Source organism: Alexandromys fortis, unplaced genomic scaffold (genome assembly GCF_014885135.2).
Source record: "Alexandromys fortis isolate MF-2015 unplaced genomic scaffold, M_Fortis_MF-2015_v1.1 scaffold_1, whole genome shotgun sequence".
In the NCBI taxonomy this organism is placed as follows: Eukaryota; Metazoa; Chordata; class Mammalia; order Rodentia; family Cricetidae; genus Alexandromys; species Alexandromys fortis.
This window is the reverse complement of record NW_026067927.1, coordinates 14,686,459-14,705,853: the sequence shown is the minus strand read 5'-3', so window position 1 is coordinate 14,705,853 and position 19,395 is coordinate 14,686,459. Positions and strand designations below refer to the sequence as shown.

General features: G+C 46.2%; 1 protein-coding gene across 2 annotated transcripts in view; it reads right to left on the bottom strand.

The window, feature by feature from the left end:
- Nucleotides 1-19,395, bottom strand: part of Wdr59 (WD repeat domain 59) — a 64,768-nt gene that overhangs the window by 38,820 nt on the left and 6,553 nt on the right. For both annotated transcript variants that reach the window (XM_050143909.1, XM_050143910.1), the window contains exons 2-10: nt 17,748-17,797; nt 14,515-14,650; nt 12,599-12,684; nt 11,089-11,169; nt 8,649-8,686; nt 7,122-7,210; nt 5,509-5,625; nt 4,264-4,341; nt 1,643-1,799 (exon numbers count right to left, since the gene is read on the bottom strand). In XM_050143909.1, the coding sequence (XP_049999866.1) occupies nt 1,643-1,799; nt 4,264-4,341; nt 5,509-5,625; nt 7,122-7,210; nt 8,649-8,686; nt 11,089-11,169; nt 12,599-12,684; nt 14,515-14,650; nt 17,748-17,797 (832 nt within the window). The remainder of the gene's footprint in view (nt 1-1,642; nt 1,800-4,263; nt 4,342-5,508; nt 5,626-7,121; nt 7,211-8,648; nt 8,687-11,088; nt 11,170-12,598; nt 12,685-14,514; nt 14,651-17,747; nt 17,798-19,395) is intronic.

The window sequence follows — 19,395 nt, the reverse complement described above, 5'->3', positions numbered from 1 at the left end:
TGAATCATACTCTTAGATATTGGGTCCGGTCAAAGGGATGACTCAAGTTAAGGGTGCTTCATGAAACAGCGTATAAAAGATGAGGATAACTGGGCTAACTGCTGAGCATTACAATCTCCTTCACGACCATCTTCAGACAAAATAGTTCACTCAATTCCCTCATTTCATAGCTGGGGACACCGAGACAGCAGACAGCATCATCTGTACAAGGTAGCAGAAGTGGGCTTTGGCCAGGGCAAGTTCTTTTCTCCATCAGTCCCCTCTCAGGGTCACCACTCCAACCCAGATGTCACCCAGACGTCCTGGCACGTCTGACAAGAAAGCAGCCTTTCTGAGCCACCACACTCATCCGTGCTCTGGCCCGACGTTCACGCTGTTCACACGCCCTGGCTTGTGAAAGGCACACTAAGTGCCTTAAACTCAGCCCCTCTACCTGCGCCTTCCATGCCACGCCCACACACTCCCAAGGGCCCTTGCTCTCCCACTGACTTCCTTTCTTGCATCCTCTTCCTGCTTTCCCCAACTGCCCATCCCACCCCTAGTCTGAGAAGCAACAAGCACAGTCCCTACCAGCTCACTTCCGCTACCTAGGGATCTGGCTTCTGGCCTCCGTCCGCTTTGGAGTTCTTCCTTGCCCATCAAGCAGCCTCCTCTGTGCTCCATCAAATGTTTTATCTCACCTGCATGCTGGTCCTTCAGCTACACCCAACCCCGGTGACCATGGCTTCTTTCCTGGGCCCTCTTCACCCTTAGCTACCACATCCTGGTCCCTCCCCACAGGGAAAACCAAAGCCAAACCGTAAGGTGGTCCAATAAAAACTAACTGAGGGGAAATGGTGGTAAAAATATACCAGAGCAATATTAGGTCGCGAAGAAGGTCAAATTTAAAAAAACACTCAGGATAATTAAGTTATGGAAGGTTCAAACAACAGTCAAATCTAAATTAGCTTTAGGAATTCACAAATTGATAACGAAAGACAGTGGCGTAGTTCAGTAGCAAGTGTAAGATTATAGGTTTGATTTCCAGCACTAATAAATAATCAAATATACAAACAAACAGACAAAAAGAAGGAAGGGAAGAAGAAAAGGAACACAGGAGGAAAATTGCTATTGGTTTGTTGATTCTGTCAGACTGACCTCGAACTCAGAGATCCACCTGCCTCTGCCTCCCAAGCCCTAGGAATAACAGCGTGAGCCACTCTGCCCTTCCCAATACTGCAACCCTTTAATACAGTTCCTCATGTTGGAGTGACCCCCCCAACATAAAATTATTTTGTTGCTACTTCATGTAATTTTGCTACTGTTATGAATCATAATATAAAGATCTGTTATGCAAACCCCAAAGGGGTCATGACCTACGTGAGGACTGCTGCTCTTCAGTCTTCGGCCCTTGAAAGGATCCAACAACAAACTCCTCTCAGCCTCTTACTGGAGCAGCTCTCTTCCAAGTAGAAGAAATTACAATGGAGGCTGGAGAAGAGAACTAGGGAGACAGAGAATGCTACGCACTCCCTTTATCCTCCTGTAACTAAACGCAGCCCTCCCTAGAGCCAGCCCTGTTCTGTTACCTCCTCGCTATCCCAAATGACTGCAATAGCTGTCCACAAGCGCTCGGAAGACAAGCCACCACCTTCTCACCCACCTTCCTTTTGTCTCCTCCACTGGAACTCCAGCACCACATCATCGTGTCCCACAAAGGTGTGAACTGGAGTGTTCAAGTCAAAAACATTCCACAGGAGCAGGCTGTTTTCCCTCCGCAGCTGGGGAACCATCACCGTCACTAAGCCGTTGCTGAAAGGCTACAGCCAAGAAGGGGAAAGCTGTGATTATTCTGAGGAGAATCAGACAAAACCAAAGCTGGATTCTTCCTATCTAAAATAAACTACATGACGGACATGGCACGGCGGCTCACGCCTGTAATACTAACACTGAGGAAGCAGAAGCAGAAGGATTGTGGCTAGCCTGGTCTAGTTACCAAATTCCAGGCTAGCCCAGCCCAGCCATGGCTACATAGGAAGAACCTATCTTTTTCGCTTTTTGCTTTTTTCAAGACAGGGTTTCTCTGTGTAGCCTGGCTGTCCTGAAACTCTGTAGACTAGAGTGGCCTCAAACTCAGAGATCTACCTGCCTCTGCCTCCCAAGTGCCAGGATTAAAGGCGTGCACCATAACCACCAGGCTAAGAACCTATCTTTAATTTTAAAAATCTATATAAGTTCAAACGCATTTAGAGAAATACCATAAGCTGTCTTCCACATATATAGTCTTCTCTCTGGTAATGGAATAGAACATAGGAAATGGGAAATAAGGCTGAGCCAAATGTTTAGATAATGGGGGAGCCAAAGTTACCTTGTAAGTTTTAATTACTGTGCCTAGGAGATCTCAAAACAAAAAGGCCTCTAACCTGTATGCAAGCCCTTTGCCCAAGGACAGGTAATTCCTAAGATGCTGGAGGCTGCTGTCCATATATAACGACAAGCCACATGTTCTCACTTCCCTAAACAAGTTTGGTTGACCCAACTGCACCGGATATGCTTGATCATCCACAGGCAGGAAGTATGTCAGGATGTACGCTTGCCCCCAGTTGGACGAAGGCAGGAAGTACGTAGCCTTATAGGTTTGCCTTTCTAAGTACCTGGCCATTTTCTGGGAACCCTGAATAGAGCTTGTCAGAGTCCATCATCCTGGCCAGGATTTACTTAAAGCTTCCTTCAAATTTACCTCAAAATTGAGGTAGTCATCTTATTCTTGCCCAATGGGATTAACAATAACTTTGAAAATTCTACAGCATGCAAACACCTCTTTCTGGTCCATGTCCTAACTACTGTCCAGGAGATCCTCCTCAGGAATGAGTGTGCAAGGCTCACTGGGAAAACCTGCATGCAGCCAGCTCAGGACGCCTCTACATGAAGCACCACTGTCTCGCTGTCTCGGTGTGACACTGACCCAAAGGAAAACTTAGCAACCCGAGGACTGCTGTTCGACTTAGCAACACTCTGTCTGTAGGGGAGTTGAGAACCCATTTGGCTTACAGCCAGACTCTGCTATTTAAGGAAAAAAGCATTGTTACACAAGAGCACACTTATTTATCTCCTCTCCTCCCAATAATTCTCCCCAACTTTCATGTTTCTTTTTTAAAGCAAGCATGAACCCAGAGACGTCAGCACCTAAGAACAGCGTCTCACTTCTCGGCAAGTGATCCCAGATGCAAAAACAGCATAATGTCCAATTATCTTCTTTGCTCCACAGTGTCCCACGGTGACAGACTAATGCATAAATGCAGCTTTGTTCATCCCCACGCTTGCTTTCAAAGTGACATTAAAGGAAATACACTTATCTCTGACTCACAGCTATCAATGTGGCCCTGGGAAAATGGGTGGAGGAGGACAGCAGCCTATTTGTAGTGTTCTGTGATTTACAAGGTGCATTCGTGTGCATTACCTCAAGTGGAAGGCAGACTGTGATATTTCCAGGGCCACAGGATTGTCCACTTTAGAATGGCAACATTATGGCAATAATGAAAGTGGGGGCAGGGCTGGAGCAGACAGCAGCCGTTACAGGGAACACACCCAACATCCACAACAGGAGGCTCACAACCTCCTGTAACTCCAGCTCTAAGGGATCAGATGCCCTCTTTTAACCTCTGTGGGTACCTGCACTCCCACGGCACACACACACATGAACAGAAACAACATTTTGGAGCTAGAGTGATGGTTAAGCAATCAGAAACAGTTACTCATCTTCCAGAGAACCCAAGTTCCGTCCCCAGCACCCATGTTGGCTGACTCATAACTTCCTATAACCCCAGCTCTCTTCTGGCCTCTATGGGCACATACATGCACATGGCACATACTTACAGAGACACACACAAACAGACACACACAGACACAACCCTTAAAAATAATTTAAGGACAAAGTGAAAAGTGTCCTTCAACTCCACAAATCACTGCTTACAACCAACTGTTCCAGGGCCACAAAAGCATTAAATGGTAGGGCTGGGCCCCAAATCCTCTGACTCTAAAGCCGGTGTTCACCGGCTCTCTCACCCCACCCCCTTCTCCTTCCTACCCTGTTGAACTACCCTTGGTGAATAAGTATCTTCACGAGCTTGCTTCTCTGGGAACAAACAGATAGCCTTCCAAAGGTAATTGCCTAACACCATGACTACATTCACCACACTTCAAACCAAGACAAAGGGAGAAAGCAGCCTCACAAAGAAAGCAAGAAAATGCACACTTCAGACGAGAGGTGGGGAGCTCACTCACCGTGTATCTGGCTTTCCAGACAGGCACCTGGCAAGGGAGAATATTGAGGTATTTCCGAGGCTGGCGGTAATCCCAGAACTATAAGAAAATTTGTGAAACAAATTTAAAAAAAATTTTTAAAAATTCCACTTCTGCGGTAAGCGTGGCCTTCAAACTCATTGCTTTTCGTCCTCCAATCAGTTCCACCCCCATAGCATGTCCTGTCAGACACACAAAGAACCCTTCCTTTCACATCTATCAACATTACAGCAGGATTTCTACATCAGCTGCCTATTAAATAACCACCGCAGTTCAAAGGTGACAATAACAGGTTTCAATCCCGCATTACTTTTACATCTAAAAGGAATTTAACAGGTAACACGCCCTGACAACTTACTGCTTCCAGACAGACATTTAAAACTTTTTCATCTCACCCAGTCTTTACAGCTAACATGGCAGGACGTTCCTAATCTTTTTTTCAAATGCACAATGGGATATGTTTCTGTTTCCTGAATTTGGGAGATTAGGGACAGAAACCTACAAAACCTAAAATAAAACAAACAGGTAACTGTGACACAGAGCCAGGGGATTGACAAGCCTCCAGACAGAGGTACTTTGAATCCTTACATAGAATCGCTTGAACTCAAATTTAGCTAACCAAACCAGAAAGGTTAGAGCTATAGAAATCCAATAAAACATTATAATAATGATCACTGTATGCTAAACCAACTTCTGTGGCCAAGTCCTGACCTGCAGGGATAGAGACTTTGTAATGACTCAGCAACACAGCATGGTTGACACTTCCAAGTTCTAGGGGCCATATGCAGGTCTTCAGTTAGGGAACATTAGCCAAACTCTATCCTGGCGATGCTAATGTCTGAGGTCACAGCTTTCACAGATATGACAATCACATGAGGAACGGATGGTTTGCACCACCAACAAACTAGAATCTTGGTGGCTTTAGATCATGTGGGCTTCTAATCCTTGACTTTATCTCTGCGTATACATCTGGCTTCTTCTCAGCTTCCTCTCAGATAAACCCTTCTGTCTCTGCCTTTCAGAGGGAAAGAAAATCTGCACAAGTTAAGAAGCTCACCATCAGCCGCCACACTATCACTTCTGCTGGTCAGGAGGCCCCAGGGAGCACGTGTACCGTGAAGCACGTGCGGCATACCAGCAAACTGCATGCTTCCTTCCAGAGTGCTACACACATTCCTGATGCCTTCCACAAGCAGCTCCTCTAAGACTCCAGTGGGGACCACTCACCTTGACGGAGTTATCTTGACTGGAGGTGGCGAGAATGTGCTCGCTGTCTGGGTGCCAGTCCAGGCCATGGATCTTGGAGAGGTGGGCTGCTAGATACTCCACTGCTGTACTGGGTTTCTACAACACAGCGACACTGGGTTTGCTACTTTTCAAAGAGCTCATTGAATGTCTACCATAGAATAGCTGCCGGGTGCTGAGGGGACTCTGGACACGGCCAGGACAGTTACGGCCTCTACCCTTCATAAGCTCTCTTTGTTTAGACCAAATAGGCCAATAACAACAGAAGACTCACCCCGAGCTCTTCCACACGCCCAGGAGTGAGCCTGTCAGTCTCATCGCTCCCCACTCCAGCCTGACACGTGATTTTAATAAGAGATTCAGGTAGTGGCTGTTTCTCATCTTTCAGAGGGGACCGTTTCTGTTCCCCCTCCTAACACAAGAGGAGGTACTGTGACAGTCAAACGCACCCAACCTCAAGAGTGAGGGTAAGAGCGTATGTCTTCTAGTGACTGAGCACTGAGAGCCCCCAAAACCTCCATGTGCACACATACATCCTCCCACCCAACACACAATTTAAAATGTTAAAAAAGAAATTTATTAAAAAGCTCCTTCTTTGAAGGGGTAATCCAAATTCAATAGACGATTTAGATACAAAAGACATTCACATTAGTGTTATTCAGAACTCTAGAATGCCAGAAGGTATTCTAGAACCAGTAGGTAGGGAGTGACTAAATTGAATAAATTATACTGCAACTATGTGAGCTCCGTCTTGCTCCCCTTGCCCTGTGAGCACCGGGATTACAGGCATATGGACAAAGCCAGCCTATTAAGAACATTCACTGGCACTGAAGGGTATGATAAACTGAATAAAACCAATCACAAATTTTAAAAAGGGGGAGGGTGGCTACAGGCCTATGTGTGGACTAGACCAAAGACACCGAAAACAAACACTGCTGTGCCTTCCCAGTCTCTGAAAGCACCTTCTCCCAGGAGCCCCAGGAGGCAACAACTTCAGCCAGCACACTGCACAGTGTAACCCCAACAGTTCCTGCAGCCTATGACAGCAGACAGGATGAGCCACCCCCAACTTCTGCCTTGTTTCCCTCTTTTCTTTCAGATGTGGACAGTATTCTCTGTACAGTCAGAACATTACTGACGAGGGAGAGAGGAGGGGAGAGAGCGAGGAACACTGGGTGCGGCAGCACCCGTGTGCAGGCAGCGGCAAGCGGCCCTGAGTTCCAGGCCAGCCTGGTCTATATAGTCCTGGCCTACACAGTAAGTTCCAAGTCTGGTGGGGATATACAAGGAAGGCCAGGAAAGCTTGAGGACTGACAGTGGCTTACCTAACGTGCTAACAGGAGCAGTAAATTGAGGCTCTGTCTTAGGTCAGGCCAGGTTTATCATACTAACCACTAATTACAATGCCTTACTTCTCTACAGCAATTCGGATGAGAAGCTAATGTCACTTGGTTACAATGACAACTTGTCATGCCCCATAGGATTCTTTAATCTATTGAGACAAGTCCTGGGACTCGATAACACCCTCTCCACGCCCTCTAGGAGAAACTAAATACCAACTACGGGAGAGAGGTCACAGGGAACAGGCCACTCACCCGCTTATCCCATATCCGTACGTCACCATCATGGCTGGTGGCAAGGTAGTTAGCGTTTTTCTTATTCCATTTGACCTGGGAGGCACCGGCTGCAAAGAAAAACCAGAGGCACAGGAAGAATGCAGCTGCCCTCACGGCTTCCTGAGGCAGAGTGGAGCGTCCAAGGGAGCTGGATAATGAGCTCTGATGCCGCGAGCAGAGTCCTTCCAGCTTCTCTGACTGCACCGCTCCGCCAGGACAGATGAAAAGTATTGCAAATAAGTGAGTTAACACATGGGAACAAGATCACAGGGGAGGATCACAGTCGCGTATGGAGGAGACAGTCTCTAAGGGAAAAGCCACAGGGGACTCTGAGCACAGTCAGCGGGGACAATGAGCTGCTTACAGTAGCAAGAATGGAGTAGTTTGGCTGGCAACAAACAGACTGTCACAAAAATCTGACTTCCGAATAACAACTCTCACTCTGACCCCTGCCCTATTTTCTCAGAGTTGTTTTGCATAACAGTCTTGGGGGAACACTGACTCAAGCTTTAGAATTGGCCCCAGTTTGGGCAGCACACCACCCCCACTTTTTTTTTCTTTTGGTTTTTTGAAACAGGGTTTCTCTGTGTATCAGTTTTGACTGTCCTAGAACTGGCTCTGTAGGCCAGACTGGCCTCAAACTCACAGAGATCCATCTGCCTCAACCTCCCGAGTACTGGGATTAAAGGTGTGCTCCAGCACCACCTGGCTCCTTTTTTTAATTTTTGAGGCAAGATCTCACTATGTAGCCCGGGCTGGCTAGGAACTTGTTGTGTAGGACAGGCTGGCAGCTATGTCTGCCTCTTTGTATCACCACAGCCAGCCCTACGCATCCCTCTTGACTCTCATCACGCCCTTAGCGGTTAGTTTTAGCCACTGCCACTGTGCTCATGAGATCAGGGTGACATGAACTGGCCTGGAGCTCACCAATAAGCCCCAAGGATCCTTCTGTCTCTGTCTCCCTAGATCTGGGATTATAATCACATGCCACCATACCAGGCTTATTTTATATGAGTTCTGGGGATCAAACTGGGGTGTCATGATTTGGATGGCAAGAATGTTACCAACTGAGTCATCTCTTTAGCCCTCAGAGGTTCTGTGTGTGTGTGTGTGTGTGTGTGTGTGTGTGAGAGAGAGAGAGAGAGAGAGAGAGAGAGAGAGAGAGAGAGAGAGAGAAAGAGAGAGAATGAGAATACAGGATACATAATAAAATATTTGAAGAAATAATGCAATATACAGATTTTGCTTCAAAATAATCACAAAGGGAATGAGGTGAGACAGGACTGGATATAGGATGACAATTGTTGAAGCTAATGGTGAGAACAAGGCTGCAGATAACCTAGGATCAGGGTTAGGGTTAGGACTCAGCCCAAAGCAAGTGTCTTGGAACGTGGGACTTAGAATTGCAGGCAGCCACGATGGAGCATGGGCTGTGAATAGTCAGAGTTGTGAGCAGAATGAGTAAGAAGGGACAAAGAAAGCCAAGCCAGGGGTGGATGTACTTACCTACAGCTGACAGGGCAACAGTAGGTTTTCTTGTGTCTCTGAAACAGACAAACAGAAGCCAAATGCCTGACTCATTGTATACCAACAGCCAAACACGGCCATTCACCCTTTACGTTCATTTCTTCACTCTCCTTTAGGAGAATTTAGAATTAACATCGTTTGAGCACCTTTGTGTGTGTTTTGGCACACACCTTTAGTCCCAGCACTTGGGAGGCAGAGACAGGCGGATCTCTGAATTCGAGGCCAGCCTGGTCTGCAGAGTGAGTTCTAGGACATTCAGGACTACACAGAGAAACCCTGTTAAAGAAGACTCAGAATCCCTTGCTGTTGTCATGATTCCTAGCTGCAACAAGGCAACAGTCGCAGCAAAACCCTGCCAGGACTTTCCCAGTCGGTACTCAAAACTGCTACAGGAGCTGCATCTACCTCAGTGCTAAAGTATTCACCTTGCATGAGAAAGGCAGAGATGAGTCTCCAGTAGAAAGGAAAAAAATAAAAGAAAATGCCAGGCATAGTTGCACCATACCTATAACCTCCGTACCCAGAGGCTGAGGCAAGAGGATTGTAAACTCAAGGCCAGCCTGGTCTATACAGAAAAACCCTGTCTCAAAAAAACTGGGGAAAAAAAAAAACCACACACACACACACACAAAAGACACTGCATCGGCATTCCTTCGTTGGTTATTTAAGTCGCACCTGAATGGAAGGGGGCGAGAAGGGGGGCGGGGTAGTTAGTTTCTAAAACATGTGGCAACAAGAAAAGATTTTTGAACAGTCAGTGACCAAAAAAATTAATTCAAAATCAAACACAGAATGAATCTAAGGTGTTTTGATTTCATACCTGTTTTATAAACCTGTGAACCCCAGGGTTGCATGAAAATATCTTAGGTGAAAAGGGTGTGTCAATTCAGGAAGTTTACACGAAATAGTAAGCCTCCTCAGCCCCAGGGAGTGCCCGGTTCCCTCACACGTCCTCTGTGGAGAAAGTTACCCCGACTTTGTAGCTAATTGCTGTACTTCTTCGTATCTGTGGTAATTATTCCTCACTAAAACCGTGATGACATAAACCACAAAATCTGTCACCCTAACCATTTTTGAGTCTGCCGCTAAACTGTGCTAAGTATGTCTACATCCTTCTGCCACTTGTCTCCAAAGCGCCGTCGTGCAGATCCAAACTTCACACATTAAACAACTCTCCATCCCCTCCAGCACTTGGAACTGTGCACTCGACTCTGGCCAACTGCAGTTGCACGTAGCAGACTTTCTTTGGGCTGCCAACCAGCTCCCAAACCATGACGTGGTTTATTTAGTTATGAATGTTTGTCCTTAGCTTAGGCTCACTTCTTGCTGGCTCCTATAACTTAACCTCTCGAGTGCTGGGATTAAAGGTGTGCACTACTATGCTTGGCTAATTCGGTGTCTTTAAATGAAGAAAAATACTTGTTGTCTGTAAATGAGGGGTGTTCCCTATCCTGCCCCTTGGTTCCCTAAGGACTTTCCATTTGCTGAAGAGCTCTCCTCTTCACTTCTGGATTCTTCTCAGGTGCTGCCCTTAGACCCAAAGGCTCTAGGGGCTGGTCTGCAGGGAAGGTGGCTGTATTCAATCAGGCCAGACACACACACCTTACTGCCCCAAAACACTTTTGCTGGTCTGACAAGCCTGTTCCCCTTCCATCTCTGGCTTGTCATCTGTCGACACTCCCTGTTTACTGGCAGGGTAAAACAACTCCAAGTTATTGCCACGAGGGAGGCAGTGACCTGACAGCCAAGGGGGCTGTGTCTACAGACAGCCCCCTTGGAATGGCCAGCTCTAATCATCAGCAAAAGCAGCCCTGTTCCCAGACAAGCCAGACCTCAGGCTGGAAGCTCCTTTAACCCTACTTTTAGGAGCTGTAACCCTGTGAGAAGGCCATTAGCCCTTCTTTGACAGCAGGGAACAGAAGCCTCACAAGGAGCCAGTAAGAGCTAAGCAGATGTCTTAGCAACTCATGACTGCACTTCAGCAGACCAGCCCAACTTGCAAATGCCAGCATCTGCTTTGCCACAGGGATTCGCCTGGCCTCGGAGGACTGCTTTGCAGAACCCTGACAAGCTGAAGAGCTGGGGAATTCAGGCTGCTGGGGGCAGCCATCAGCTGTGACTGTATACCCTGCTTTCAGGCCCTCAGTGGGACACAGCTGAGGAGTTTCCCACCAGAGACTGACGCTCCCCAGGAAGACTAGGCTCTATAGTGGTGCCCAGGGAGGCCAGACCTGCTCTCCACAACCTTCCAGAAGATCTGCCTGTCTCCATCCCTGGTGACTCTTCTCTTACCTCTTACTTTATCTACTCTCAGATCCTGGTCTCGGGATCTGATACAGGAATCAAACTAAGACACTTAACCTCTAACAGTTTCCAACCGTCCCCCAGCTAAGAGGCCACGCCTCCTCGCTGATCTTACTTGATATCCCAGATGTAGATGTAGGTGTCCACAGAGCTGGTGACCAGGAGATCTGGCTCAAACACTGCCCAGTCCAGGTCACTGGCAGAGACAAGATAAACAGAACAGAAAGGCAGAGCTTCAGTGTCTGGTTCCAAAGCGCTAACAAATCCATCTTTAGTGGCTTCGCGGGGTGCTGCCTAACATGGCTGGGGCAAGGCACTAAAGGCCTTTGCAGATGAACAAGAACTAACTGAGCTTAGAAGGAAACTCAGGTCCTGCCCTTCACAATTGTCAGCCATAATCCTGCCTGCTCCCAAGAAGAAATGGGGCCTTTCAACTTTCAACATGCACAGCTGCAGATGACACAGAGCTGCAGTGAGGTTTTGCTGGGCCCGCCCTTTAGCTCAGAGAAGCACAACTTTTCCTTTTCTTCTCTTTCTCTCTTTTGTTTTTCAAGACAGGGTTTCTTTGTATAACAGCCTGGGCTGTCCTAGAACTCACTCTGTAGACCAGGCTGGCCTTGAATTCAGAAATCTTCCTGCCTCTGCCTCTCGAGTGCTGGGATTAAAGGCCTGTGTGCCATCATACCAGCTCCTTCTAGCTCTTTCTAGGCATGCTTCCCCTAACACTTTTTACCTAAAGATCCTGTCCTCACTGCAGGTGGCTGACCCTCCATGCAGGTTTAATTCAGACAGCATGGCCTTTTCTCTTTCCCTTCTCCATCTTCTCCCAGGCAGCGCTGAGATCTATAGCTTGCCACCCTGGAGTTTTCTTTTAAACTCTAATAAATTAAATTGTCTTTAAGCTTCAAAAACAACAGCAAACAAGACATAAGCTCCTTCCCGCTAACAAACAAAATGTACAGGAGCCAACTCTTCCTCTCTCTACTCTCTGAATAAACAGACAAAATTATCTCCACATTATCAACCACAGGAGCCTTGGGTAAACCCTCTTAAGCAGGGGCAAACTTCTTACTTCCTGCCTGACACCCTCAGTCCTAGAAAAGGCTGCACTCTCTGCACACCAAAGTACCTAAACTTTCCTGTCACTTCCAGGTCATTTTCCCATCCCTGTGCTCCTTGCTACTACTCTCCAGAAAAAGGAAATAGTGACCCAGAGGAAAGGAGGCTCAAGGAACACTCTGGAAAGCCCCACATGGGAGGCAACGAGACAGGAGTTCCGTGAGACAATCCGAGGCTGCTGCCTGGTGTACCTTGCACTCCTGACCACTAAGGACCCTGAATGGGAGATTCTGTTGTGTAACAACTTCTTCCTTAAGCAACAATCAGCCCTGACCCTGTATTTTGGACTGGGCTATAGCCAAGTCTTCTGGGATTCAGGTTATACTTCCTAAATGTTAACAGGCTGTTTTCTAGATCACTGGTCAGCACTGTGCCATGAAGATTGAGGCCCTGTTGGCGACTCGGGGCGAATACAAGCCAGCAGCTCAAGCATGGAAAAAGGAATGCATCTTCACGGCACCCATCAAAGTGAGACAGGCCAAGAAGCTGCCCAGGGCAATGCCTACCTGATTACTCGAGTGTGGCCTTGTAACGTTGTACCAACTTCCCCACTGCCATCTTTCCACTTATAAAGATCAACCCGCTGATTACTCTGGAAAGAAGCGGGAGGGAGAGGACAGTGAGTGGCAAGCGCACACGTGGACAGAAGTCCTCGCAGCTATTGCCTAACATAAAGAGGTGGTTAAGAAGGCAGCTCGCGTGGCAGAGATCCTACAGGGTGAACAAAACAGACAGAAATGTCCAGTGAGTGCTGTGGAGACAGCTCAGTCAGTAACGTGGTTGCCAAACATAAGGACCCGAATTTGATGCCTGAAACCCACATTAAAAGCTTGGTGCAGAATTTCTGTGCTGGGGAAGTGGGAGAGAAGAGAATCCCTGGGGGCTAGCGGCCACTCAGCCTAGCCAAATTAGTGAGCTCCGGGCTCAGTGAGAGACCCTGTCTCTAAAATTAAGGTGGAAAATGATCAAGGAAAACATTCACACTGACCTCTGGCCTCCACATGTATGTATACACACATGTAATCATACACATACACAAATACATATCCACATGTACATACACAAATAATAATAATAACCATAAAGGGCCAGGCATGGACATCTACAGCTGCTCTAGACCAACAGTTCTCAACCTGTGGACTGCGACCCATTTGGGGGTCATGATCCTTTCGCAAGGGTCACCTAAGACCATCGGAAAACAGATATTTACATCACAATTCATAAAAGTAGCAAAATTACAGTTATGAAGTAGCAACGAAAATAACTATGGTTGGGGGTCCCCACAACATGAGGAACTGGACTAAAGGGTCGCAGCGCTAGGAAGATTGGGAACCACTGCTCTAGAGAAAATGATGACAAAGAATCAGGAGAAAGATGCCAGAGATGACACAGCCCAAAATCTTCTGAGGTATAAGATTCTCAGGAAGGAGAAAGAAGCTGAGTGTAAACCCTGGGGAACTGACATATAAACAGGCACCCGAAGTCTGCAGAGGTTAACCAATCTAATGAACTCCATATGGGAGGAATCCCACCCTTGGAACAGAAAAGGCATTTTGGTTTTAGTTTATTTTATTTTCGACTGTCTATGTGTGGGAGGGGGTGCACTCACGTGAGTGCAGGTGCCCACACAGGCCAGCAGAGGCCAGAGGTCCCCGGGAGCTAGAGTTACCGACACCCAAAGTGGGTGACAGGAACTGAACTTCGGTCCTCTGAAAGGGCGGTATTGCTCGCAACTGCTGGAGCGTCCTTCCAGCCGATGGGTAAGATGTCTGAGCCCTCTGACACCACAGAAGACTAGCTCCAGACCAGCTCACGCACCTCTCCCTAGAGCACCCTTCTGGGCATCCGCCATGCAGCCCCTGGCTAGTCATACTGTCACTAAGGAACATAACTCCCTACACAGAAATGAAAGCACCTACCTGCTTCCCCTTTAAAAATCTGAATTCAGTCCCCAGAAATAAATACAAAGGCTACACAGACTAGGGGCCAGCAAATCAATTATACACATACACAAATATGTGTAAAACACATAAGACAACTTGCCTCATCTTTCAGAAGCAGGCAAATCTTTTTTTTAAGATTTATTTATTTTTATTAAATGAGTTTGGGTGTTTGCCTTCATGTACATCTGTGTAGCATGTTCGTGCCCGGTGCCCGTGGAGGCTAGATGAGAGCGTCAGATCTTCCAGAACTCAAGTCATGACAGTTATGGTTGTGTGCCACCATGCAGGTACTGGGAATCAAACCCAGGTCCTCTGGAAGATCATCTATCCACTGACCTTAAGCATTGAGCCATTCGCCAGCCCCACAAACGTCTTTTTTTTTTTTTTTAAACTGAGCAATGAAGACTACATCCTCTTCTCTATACAGGACAAAGACCTGCGCCCTCAATAACACAGTTAAATGATGACCATGAACTCACCGATGCTGCGAAATAATGTGCGAAGCTGTCATGAGGGTTCCACTGCACAGCTCCAATGTCCCATTTGCTCTGGCGGGAGATTTTGCGGTGACCTTCAAAAGGGGCATCTAGATTGACGATGTACAGGAATCTTCGGCTAGAACAACATCAACATTGTAGCAATACAGCAACATAGCAGCATGCACGCACTGCTCTGACACTCTCAGATACACGCTGCAACTACCTACTCTGAAAGGCATACAAATGACAAGTGTCCCCAAGCTGAGGGCTAAGCAAAGGGGAACAGTATCCCTGAGAGAGCTACTGTTAAATTTGGCCTTCACTACCCATGTCCACCTGTGAGAGTGCGTCTACTGTCTGCTCCCTCTGTGTTCAGCTCCAGCCTGCTCCTCTCCCAGCCTTTCCCAGTGACCCGGCTAGGATCCAGTTTCAGTTCCACGGTAAGCCCACAGCAGGGTCTACATTTCAACTGTGTTTCCTCTACAAGAAGGCTACCAAATGTTAAGGCTCTTGTCTCAATTCACCTGCATATCTGGAAACTAAACCTTAGCTAAAATATCTTTTTAGGTCCATTATCACCAGGCACAGAGCTTTATGTGTAACGAATGTGTTAAACACACTTATTACTGGGCCAGACTCCTGCAGGAAAATCTCAGATTCCTCTGCAAGTCTACTACTCAGAAACAAAACCAGATCTACCAGGAAGAAAACTAATGACCCAAGAAAAAGGAGTAACAATTAAAGTAGCATAGTAAGGCTGTCATAGTACGTTTAAAGTGTCGATCAATATAAAGAATCTGAAAAATAAGAATGCTTTGTACTCATTTTAAGAAAGAAAGAAATGACTGGCTATTAATTGACATCCCTGAAGAAATCTGGCATTGATTTTCAATTGGAGAACATGCTAAGACTCTGGGTATCAATGAGGACCAATCAGTCCAAGAAAAAAAGATTAGCAGTCCCTGTTTGGAAAATAATGAAAATTCTGGAGAGTAGCAGCGACTGTAAAGAGGGATGGTCGTTAAGGGGGAAGAAGGGTAATCCAGGGAAGACAGAATCTCACAGATCTTCTGGAACGTCTAAGGAAGTTAATGCAGAACAAGACCAGAAGCAGGAGGAAGGATGGTGCCTTCCCATTAGAAGGAAAAACAGTACAGACGACAAGCTTTCTCCATGAGCTGTGCATCACTGGGGAGCTAACAGTGCAGACCAATGGAGAACAGCAGGAAGGGGGTCTTTAGGACAGACACCAGTGACTAAACGCGTATTTATCTTCATTCCCCAACCCCCAGGCCCCTGCTAAAATATAGTTTAAAAAAAGAGGGAAATGAAAGCCTATGGACAAATGGCAACTGATCATGAATAACAACAGACAATAAGCCAAGAGCTAAAGCCAGCAAGTGTCTCAGAATCGAGCTGACTTGAGGTGCAGGACCTGAGGGCACCTTCTCTAGGCAAAGAGGAGTAAGGCTGGAAGGCAAAAGCAGAACCAACAAGCAACCAGAATGCCTGAAAGCATGTAAATGGCTATTCTAGTCATTCTTTACTCTTTTTTATCAAGTTTTTTTTTGGAGGGGGGGGCATGTGCAGTTATGCCCACAACTGGAGGCCAGGAAAAGAACACCCCTTTCTAACACCCTCTGCCTAGACTTTTGAGGCGTCATGTTTTAAACAGTAATTCAAGTCTTTGAAAGTTCTTGAAAATTAAAACAGTTGAAAATTAAGAAAATCTAACAGAGGGACAGAGAGATGGGGCAGTAGCTAAGAGCACTGGTGTCCGGCAGAAGACACGGGTTCAGTTCCCAACACCCACGTGATGGCTCACAACTGTCTGTAACTGCAGCTTTGGAGAATCTGACGCCCACTTATGGACTGAGGGCACCAGGCACATGCATGGTGCATACACATAAATTCATGAAAACTCATACACATAATTTTTTTCACCTTAAAACTCCACTTACTGCTCATGCAGAAGATCCAGGTTTATTTCCCAACACCTACATTAGGCGACTCACACCACCTATAACTCTAGTTCTAGGGGATTAAAAGACCTCTGGCTGCTGTGAGCATCCACACATATCACATATAAATTCATGTAGGTGCACGCACACACAAATAAATAATAAAGAAATATATCTCAAAAGAAAATCTAAATGAAGAATTGGAAGTGATCATTGAAAACTCTTAGAATGAAAAAAAAAAAAAAAAAGAAAAGAAAAAGGCCAGGGACTGGGAGAGATGGCTCAGGTTAAGAGAATTGGCTGTTCTTCTAGAGATTCTGAGTTCAATTCCCAGCACCTACATGGTGACTCACAACCATCTGGTGCACAAGCATACATGCAGGCAGAACACAGTAAACACAGTAAATAAGTAAATCTTTATTTAAAAAAAAAAAAAAGGCCAGAAAAGAACCCACACAGGAGAATTAACGCTAACACTATAGAAACAAAGAAGGAGGAAAGAGAAACCAGAGGGGAGAAAATTATCAAGGGTATAAGGCAGGAAAACCTTTCCAAACTAAAGGACACACACTTCACACTGGAAGGGCCTTCTAATGTGCTAAAAAATACTATAATTTAATTAGAATGGTGACTTCATAAGCATATAGATTTGTAAATTTATTTGAGCTATTCACTTCATATTAGTATAGCCCATCCATCTCACTACATATATTTTTAATTAATTTTTTCTTTTCATTAAAAGTAGATTCTTAAAGGACAGTGGTGGCACACACCTTTAATCCCAGCACTCAGGAGGCAGAAGCAGGCGGATCTCTGTGAGTTTGAGGCCAGCCTGGTCTACATAGTGAGTTCCAGGACAGACTTCAAAGTTATAGAGAAACCCTGTCTGGGGTGGGGGGGGGGAGTAGATTCTTTTCTTACACAATATATCCTGATTAGTTTCCTCTCCCTCCACTCTCTACTCCTACCCGCTTCTTCCCCTCCTGCCCTCCACTCCCTTTGCCTCTCATTAGAAAATAGGCTTCTAAGAGATAACAAACATGACAAAATAAAACATGACGCTCTTCAAACCAGCTATCATACTGAAGTTGTGTGAGAGGAAAAAACAGACAACAAACTGTAGCGAATCCCTGCTAATGCCCATGTGGTCCTTAGGATGTGAATACTAAACCCTCTCATTGTCCTCAAACATAAGGTTATTTTCCAGTTTCCCAGAAACTTAGAACGTGTTCCCCAGAACTTATGGCCAACAAACGCTGAAGGTTCACTTACCCGGAAAGCACAGCATGCTGCCCAAGACAGTCCACAGACATGGCAGTTGCCTGTGAGAAAGAACAGTTTCAGTTCTGCCAGCAAACAGTCAGGGGACAAAACTGACCCTACCTGGGGCTCTTCTTCCTCTCAGGCAGTCCCCAGCTAACAACAACCAACTATGAAGCATTAGTTCTCGGCCAGTGAACACTTTCCAGCGGTTCTCAACCTTCCTGACCCTTTAAGACGATTCCTCATGCTGTGCTGACCCCCAACCATAAAACTGTTTTCATTGCTGCTTCAAAACTGTCATTTTGCTGTTGTTATGAATCATAATGTAAATATTTTTGGATATAGAGGTTCGTCAAAGGAGCTGTGACCCACAGGCTGAAAACCACTGTTTTAAGCCCTTTTAGTTCCGACCTGAATCTTGAATTCACTTTGACAACATGACAGCTTTTATTTCACACACACACACACACAGAGAGAGAGAGAGAGAGAGAGAGAGAGAGAGAGAGAGAGAGAGAGAGAGAAAGAGAACAGGATTATACACAACCAAGGCAGTACACCCTACAATAAGAAGACACAAGTTCTCGAACCCTCAGAGAATGACTAGCACCGAGCAAGAGGCAGCTACTAAACAGTATCTCCCAAGGAGAACCTAACCTGGGACACTGCCACCTAGACACTCACAAAATACACTCATTCCTTTCTATAACATGTGGAACCTTCTTGAAGCCATATGGCATATTATTCAAATACTATCCCTGCTGATCCAAGGTTTTATTCTTAATATTTTAGCTATTTTTTATTATACAGGATTATATAAGGCCATTTCCATTCGAGTTCATATTCCCACACATACCCCTGTACCCCATTCTTCTCCAAGGTAATAATATTCTTGTTACTATTATGTCTCATTCACATTCTCTGAAATTCCATCTCTCAGTTCCTCGTGAACACGATCATCATGATTCAATACCTCATCTCCACAAGACCGCACCAAGTTACAGCCTTACACTGTCATATGTGTGCCAACTCGGTCACTAAATGCTCCAGAGTTCTTTCCCAGACAGCATGCTGGAAGAATTCCCTTCATGCCTGCCGCCATAATCACAGACTATAAATGGCAAGCACCAACCCCTCCCCCTCACTCGCTTTAGCTCTACTAATGGTTTTCTCACACTTATCTACCACCTAATACTTCCGTAATACTGAAGCCATGGAGCCAGAGTGCTCTCCCAGAGAAGGAAGGCGGTTAAAGGGCACCCTTCATAGTGCCCTGAAGTCCTGAGAAGAAAGAAGCCTGGCTACAAAGGTAAACCAGATGCCATGCCGTCTCTAGAGCTCTGCTGTGGGATTTATATATTAAAGCTATAAATCAGTCGGCTTCCTGTTGTCCACAAGACGTTGGACTTGCAGCTACCAGCACCACATATACCTGCATGCTGCCATGCTCCCCATGATGATAATGAACTGAACCTCTGAAACTGTAAGCAAGATACCCAATTAAATGTTTTCTTTATAAGAGTTGCCCATGGGCTGGGTGGTGGTGGCGCACGCCTTTAATCCCAGCACTTGTGAGGCAGAGGCAGGCGGATCTCTGTGAGTTCGAGACCAGCCTGGTCTACAAGAGCTAGTTCCAGGACAGGCTCCAAAGCTACAGAGA